The sequence below is a fragment of the Hylobates moloch genome, unplaced genomic scaffold, assembly GCF_009828535.3.
Source record: "Hylobates moloch isolate HMO894 unplaced genomic scaffold, HMol_V3 SCAFFOLD_2458, whole genome shotgun sequence".
NCBI classification, from domain to species: Eukaryota; Metazoa; Chordata; class Mammalia; order Primates; family Hylobatidae; genus Hylobates; species Hylobates moloch.
This window is the reverse complement of record NW_026654733.1, coordinates 1,160-8,261: the sequence shown is the minus strand read 5'-3', so window position 1 is coordinate 8,261 and position 7,102 is coordinate 1,160. Positions and strand designations below refer to the sequence as shown.

General features: G+C 48.9%; 1 protein-coding gene across 1 annotated transcript; it reads left to right on the top strand.

Moving 5' to 3' along the window:
• The first annotated feature begins 2,825 nt into the window (after positions 1-2,825).
• LOC116464968 (PWWP domain-containing protein 2A-like) lies at positions 2,826-5,907 on the top strand. Its single transcript, XM_032148195.2, has 2 exons — positions 2,826-3,488; positions 4,381-5,907. The coding sequence occupies exons 1-2, from the start codon at positions 2,905-2,907 to the stop codon at positions 4,562-4,564; spliced, it is 768 nt and encodes a 255-aa protein (XP_032004086.1). The 5' UTR covers positions 2,826-2,904; the 3' UTR covers positions 4,565-5,907.
• The last annotated feature ends 1,195 nt before the right edge of the window (positions 5,908-7,102 follow it).

Genomic DNA, 7,102 nt, shown 5'->3' with positions numbered 1-7,102 from the left:
TTTTTTTTTTTTTTGAGACAAATTCTTGCTCTGTCACCCAGGCTGGAGTGCAGTGATGCAATCTCGGCTAACCACAACCTCCGCCTCCCTAGTTCAAGCGATTCTCCTGTCTCAGCCTCCTGAGTAGCTGGGATTACAGATGTGTGCCACTGCACCCGGCTAATTTTTTGTATTTGTAGTAGAGACAAGATTTCACCATGTTGGCAGGCTAGTCTTGAACTCCTGACCTCAGGTAATCTGCCTGCCTCAGCCTCCCAAAGTGCTAGGATTACAGGCGTGAGCCACCGTGCCCAGCCCCTTTAATATTTATTTGTTGAATGAATGAATAAGTGAATGAACAATATATGACCAAATCTTTCTAGTATTAGGAGGCTTGAAGAGTAGTGGAGAAGAGACCTTGAAAGGTAAGGTGAGAACACAGAGAGGGCTTTGAAAGCCAAGCAGAAGAAGGTACACTCCATGTGAGCACTGGGAGCCAGTAGAAGCTCTTGAGTTACAGAATGAAATGGTGGCTTAGGACAATGACTTGGTATGCCACAATCTGCTATGAATCTGAAATGTAAATTACTCATTGCAGCATCTTGTAGTGAATTACTACAAGAGGTAATCAGGTCCCAGGACCCGAACTACATTTTTCTCCCTGTGGGAGATTGTACAATGTGAAACCTTAGGGACTAGGCATTTCATAGACTCTATGTTGTGTTTAATTAGTTGATCATGGTGAACTATAGACAAAGTATTATGGTGAAAAGCCTATAAGGCAGAATCTGTGTCTGCTTACTGCAAGTATCTAGCCTGAAGGAGATAACTCTTCGTTTAATGAATGATTGAGTGAAAGTCATATACTTGGAAGGACCCAGGTTAGATAGGATCTGCTGCTAGCTAGGTGTATGACCCTTAAGATCTTATTATCTTTTTATTTTTATTTTTTTGAGATGGAGTTTCACTCTTGTTGCCCGGAGTGGAGTGCAGTGGGCAGATCTCGGCTCTCTGCAACCTCTGCCTCCTGAGTTCAAGCAATTCTCTTGCCTCAGGTTTCCAAGTAGCTGGGATTACAGGCATGCGCCACCATGCTCAGCTAATTTTGTATTTTTAGTAGAGATGGGGTTTCACCATGTTGGTCAGGTTGTTCTCAAACTCCTGACCTCAGGTGATCCGCCTGCCTCGGCCTCCCAAAGTGCTGGGATTACAGGCTTGAGCCACCGCGCTTGGCCTGCTTAGGATGTTTAACATGGCTAAGGCTTGGCTTCCTCATCTGTAAAAAAGGGAGAAGATTTAAGTCACAGGATTTTAAGTGAGAGTTTTGGGAAAATCTCTGGTACAAAATGAACACTAAGTACATTTGTTTCTTTCTGTATTTTTAAATGATATTCTGAAACTTCCCTGATTGGGATCTTCTACTGGCCTTTCCCCACGAGCCACTTGGTTTGAAATAGGCAGAGCATATGGTGATATTTGTTTATTGCTATTTTCAGTCTTTTCCATGTAAAACTGAAATTCTGACTATGCAATTTACCCGCTGAGTAACCTTGGGCACCCTCTTTGTGCCTCGAAATTTTAAGGATTGAGATGATATGCTATAGCGTTTGTATTAGTGCCTGGTACATGGTACTCAAAAGACACTAGCTGTAATTATTCTTCAGGACTTTATTTTTTTTTACTTTCAATGCTAGCAGTTTTTCTACCCTTTCTCCTGTAGGCATTCTCCCAGAAAAAAGGCTGACTCTGAGGCGCCATTTGAGAGAAATAGGTTCAGTAGATTCTTCCAGAGATAACAAACAAAAAGACTTGACGTGGGAGTAAGAGAAGTAGGGGCGTCAGGACACTGAAGTGAGAAAGCTTTTGTTCTCGTGGCATTGGAGAAGCCAGGAAAGAAAAAGGCGTTAGCAGGGACCAGGTGTGTCCACTTTGCAGTGGATTTGGAGAGAACAAGCAGTGTTCACATGTCAGTTCAGCAATGTCTCAAGACTCCTTTCTGTAACAGTCATCAGTTTAATCCAGTGAGGATGGTGTCTCTCCTCTTTCATGAGCATTTTCCTATTTTTGAAATATTAATAAGTAGGTGCTTTGTTCCTAGGAAGTGGAGAGAAGTCAAGGAAAATACTCATCGTACTCCTAGAAGTCAAGGAAAATACTCCTCGTATCCCTCATGGCAGCTGGAGCCAGCTGCTATGAGGCTATGGAGAACGTCTTGAACATTCTATTCCCCAGGACCTAGTGCAGTGACTAGCATAGTAGGCACTCAGAAAGTGTCTGTAGGATTGTATTTCAAACTTTACTTGTCATTCCCAAAGAAGCCTGTCGTGCCCACACGCGGCCGCAAGAAGTCCGCGCCTAGAAATAACATTTATTCTAAGGATCTCTGCGCAGAGATTCTTGGGAAGCGGTTCCCCTCCCGCATTCCCTTGTTACTCCTCCCCTCGGCCGCCTTTGAAAGAAGTGGCACGCCACATGATTCCCTCCTTTCTCCCACCTCCGAAGACCTGACTGATAATGGGCAGGAGCGTAGGCCAACCATAAAACTTTATTTCCTCTTCCAGCCAATAGCAAGAGGCAATGAGTATATGGCTCCTCTTTTGTGACTTCCCCCGCCCCCTTTGATTCCGCCCCCTATTCCTCCCCTCAGATTCCACACTTGACAACACGTCTGGCCAATGAGAAGTTCCTACTCTGCGTGGGAAGGATGGACTGACTAGATGATAGACGTCCATTCCTGGCCAATGGGCTATCAGAAGTGCGGGAGGGGTGTAGAATGGAACCAATGGCGAGGTGCCAAAAACGAGCATCAGGGAAAGGGCGGGACGAAAGTGTTCGCGGGAGGGAGGGGAAGGCCCAGGGAACCAAGCAGCGCTGCCGCCGCCGCCGCTGCAGCCGGAGTTGGAGGAGGGAGAAGCCAGGAAGAAAATGGCGGCTGTGGCTGCAGAGGCGGCAGCGACTGCAGCGTCCCCCGGGGAGGGGGGCGCCGGCGAGGCCGAGCCGGAGATGGAGCCCATCCCCGGCAGTGAGGCCGGCACTGACCCCCTCCCGGTCACGGCCACTGAAGCGTCTGTGCCGGATGGCGAGACCGACGGGCAGCAGTCCGCTCCTCAGGCCGACGAGCCGCCGCTCCCGCCGCCACCGCCGCCGCCGGGGGAGCTCGCCCGCAGCCCAGAGGCGGCGGGGCCGGAGCTGGAGGCTGAGGAGAAACTGTCCGTTCGGGTGGCGGAGTCGGCGGCAGCCGCGCCTCAGGGAGGGCCCGAACTTCCACCTTCTCCTGCATCGCCGCCGGAGCAGCCCCCGGCTCCCGAGGAGCGCGAGGAGCCGCCGCTGCCTCAGCCCGTAGCCCCGGCGCTCGTGCCGCCGGCGGGCGGGGACTCCACGGTGTCGCAACTGATCCCGGGCTCGGAGGTGCGGGTCACGCTGGACCACATCATTGAGGACGCGCTCGTCGTGTCGTTCCGCCTCGGGGAGAAGCTTTTCTCCGGGGTCCTCATGGATCTGTCCAAAAGGTACCGCGCCCGTCCGCAGCACGCTCCGGTCCGCTGGGTCCCCAGGGAGGGAGTGAGCCCGGGCGGCCCCCTCTCCCCGAGCCCTCGCTTCCCCGCTGCCCGGGGCCCCGCCCTCTGGTCCTGCGCGGCGCGTGGCGCGCGCTCCGAGTGGGGCAGGAGCGCGAGACCGGGAGAGGGCGGTCCCGGCCCCAGGTGGGCGCCTGCGGGGCAGGTGTGCCACCAGGTGGGAGGGCGCGGGTGCAAATGGGCTCACAGGTCTCACCCTTCACGCCTGGTCTTTTTCTGCGACTTGGCCTGGACTCACCGTCACTGGGCGGGTGGGTTAATGCAAGATGCAGATGGATTTTTGCAGAGAACGGCGTGTTGGACGGGGGGACGGAGGGGAGCGGGGGGAGGGGGCATTGCTTGCGAGGAGGCACTTGTCTGTCCTCAAATTAACGTTTAACTTTAGCAGGATTGGAGAAAGGGGTGTGTACCTGGGGGTTCCCAAAAGGTTACCTGTCACTCCTTACAGGGGGAAGAGCATTTGTTAAAATCAAACTTTTAACTGTTATTCTTACGGTTAGAAGTCATTCCCGTTAGGTTAACCGTTCAAAAGAGAAGCATATTTTGCTAATTTTAATGATAGTTTTAAGAAAAGTTTAAAGAAGAGATTGGAGATTTTTAAAAAATCCTTTAATGTCAAGGTGGTGTAGCATAAAAATGTTCAAGTAACTTCTAACACCTGGGATACAGTTTATGTATTAAGGACAAGAAGGTTGAGTTCATCTACAGATTTGGCTTAACCACATTTTCATTTTTTGATTTAATACGTTTTTGGGCTCTGCTTTCAACAGGGGAAGAGAACCTGTTCTAAGTCTGGAGTTAACCTTTTTATTCTCTTCTTTTGCAGATATGAAGTGCAGAGACTCCCATTCACCGCTTTCCATTCTGTTTCCTGCAACAGCACACACTCTGATGGTATCTCACCTGTTTGCAATGGCTTATTAGTATGTTTTAAACTTGTTTGCTCTCCCATCAAGACCCAGGAATCCTTTCCCATTTGGGGAAAAAAGCCATTTAAAATTTCATATTGAAGTATGGTGTTTGGGGGGGAAAGATGAGAGCAGTTATTCTGTATTATTTAATCTCAAATATCTTTTTTTTTTTGAGACGGAGTCTCACTCTGCCACCCAGGCTGGAGTGCAGTGGCGCCATATTGTCTCACTGCAACCTCCGCCTCCTGGGTTCAAGCGATTCTCCCGCCTCAGCCTCCCAAGTAGCTGGGACTACAGGTGTGTGCCACCACGCTGGTCTAATTTTTGTATTTTTTAAGTAGAGACGGGGTTTCCCCATGTTGGCCAGGCTGGTCTTGAAATCCTGACCTCAGGTTATCCACCCGCCTCAGCCTCCCAAAGGGCTGGGATTACAGGCATGAGCCATCGTGCCCGGCCTGAAGTATCTTTTTTAAAAATAATTTTGGATTAGGGCATTTGCACTTCTGTTTATGTTTGTTTGTTTACTTATTTAATAGAGACAGGGTCTTGCTGTGCTGCCTAGGCTGGTCTTAGACTCCTGGGCTCAAGCGATCCTGCTGCCTTGGCCTCTCAAAGTGCTGAAATTACAGGCGTGAGCCACTGTGCCCAGCCTGCACTTCTGTTTTCATAATTAGAAAGCAGAATAAGGTGAGTGTGCTTTCTATTGATGTATTTTATTTATTTATTTATTTATTTATTTTTGAGACAGAGTTTCGCTCTTGTTGCCCAGGCTGCAATAGTACGATCTCTGCTCACTGCAGCCTCCACCTCCCTGGTTCAAGCGATTCTCCTACCTCAGTCTCGCAAGTAGCTGGGATTACAGGCATGTGCCACCACACCTGGCTAATTTTGTATTTTTAGTAGAGATGGGGTTTCACCATGTTGGTCAGGCTGGTCTCAAACTCCTGACCTCAGGTGATCCACCCACCTTGGCCTCCCAAAGTGCTGGGATTACAGGCATGAGCCACCTCGCCCGGCCTCTACTGATGTATATAATAGTGAGAGACACTCTGGTGTCTATGCTGTTGAATGAAACAGAAGAGATGGCCAGTGATTGTGTGAGAATCTGGATTTCAAATCTGCAAAAGGCAGGTGCAGAAGGTAAGTTGTTTTTGGAAATGGAATGGATAAGTGCTCATTGTATTAGTGCTTTATTTTTAAAAAATTTTCTTTGGTAGAGAATTGCTATTGAGTTTTGGTCTCATGCTATCAGTGTTTAGAAACAGCAATTTCTTTTGTTGGAGGAGCTATTCCTAATATGAACCTTTTCCATTTGAATATTCTGAAGTGAAAGGATCCTATTACTATAATTTACTTATTTATTTATTTTTTCCAAGACGGAGTCTTGCTCTGATCGCACAGGCTGGAGTGCAGTGGTGTGATCTCGGCTCACTGCAACCTCCGCCTCCTGGGCTGAAGCAATTCTCCTGCCTCAAACTCCGGAGTAGCTGGGATTACAGGCGCCCAGCACTTTGGGAGGCCAAGGCAGGCAGATCACTTGAGCACAGGAGTTCCAGAGGAGCCTGGGCAACATGGTGAAACCCTGTCTCTACGAAAAAAATATAAAACTTAGCCGGGCGTGGTGGCTTGTGCCTATGGTCCCAGCTACTTGGGAGGCTGAGGTGGGAGGATCTCTTGAGCCCTGGAGGTGGAGGTTGCAGTAGCTAAGATCACACAGTCCAGCCTGGGTGACAGAATGAGACCCTGTCTTAAAAAAATTGTGGAAATGTTGAGGAAATAAAACACTAAAATTTAGCAATTCAAGGAATTATTATTGGTCTAATGGTTGACTAGTTGGATTTCCTTTTTTTTTACAGTTTAATCTGGAAAAACGGACCTGCCAGTATATTTTGTAATTTGCACTTATGTTGATTGTACACTTTCATGTGCAGTTTTGGGGTTTACTGATGGATCCAGGAGACAGTGTTTTTTTTGTTTTTGTTTTTAAGAGGCAAGGTCTCGCTATGTTGCTCAGGCTGGAGTGCAGTGCTGGGATCGTAGCTCACTGTGTTCTTCTTCCACCTCAGCTTCTCAAATAGCTGGGACTACAAGTGCATACCACCACGCCTGGCTAATTTTTTTCCTTTTTTTGAGACGGAGTCTTACTCTGTCACCCAGGCTGGAGTGCAGTGGCATGATCTCAGCTCAGTGCAACCTCCACCTCCTGGGTTCAAGCGAATCTCCTGCCTCAGCCTCCCGAGTAGCTGGGATTACAGGCGCCCGCCACCACGCCTGGCTAATTTTTGTATTTTTAATAGAGACGGGGGTTTCACCATGTTGGTCAGGCTGGTCTCTAACTCCTGACCTCAGGTGCTCTGCCTACCTCGGTGTCTCAAAGTGCTGGGATTACAGGTGTGAGCCACCGCGCCCAGCCTGTTTTTGTATCTTTTGTAGAGATGGGGGTCTCACTATGTTGCTCAGGCTGGTCTCGTGCTCCTGGGCTCAAGCAATCCTCTGATTTTATGTTGGGATTACAGGCGTAAGCCATTGCAGCCAGCCAGCTATATTTTCATCCAAATGAAACCTTGAGATTGAGCATAGAGACATGACTGCCAGTCCGTTTCAGAGACTAGGCTGGAACCCAGGGCTACTGAGTTT

Bases quoted from the DNA above. Each gene is read 5' to 3' on its own strand.
- LOC116464968 (XM_032148195.2), top strand. From the start codon at position 2,905: ATGGCGGCTGTGGCTGCAGAGGCGGCAGCGACTGCAGCGTCCCCCGGG. The intron at 3,489-4,380 runs GTACCGCGCCCG...CTTCTTTTGCAG, and splicing joins CTCATGGATCTGTCCAAAAG to ATATGAAGTGCAGAGACTCC.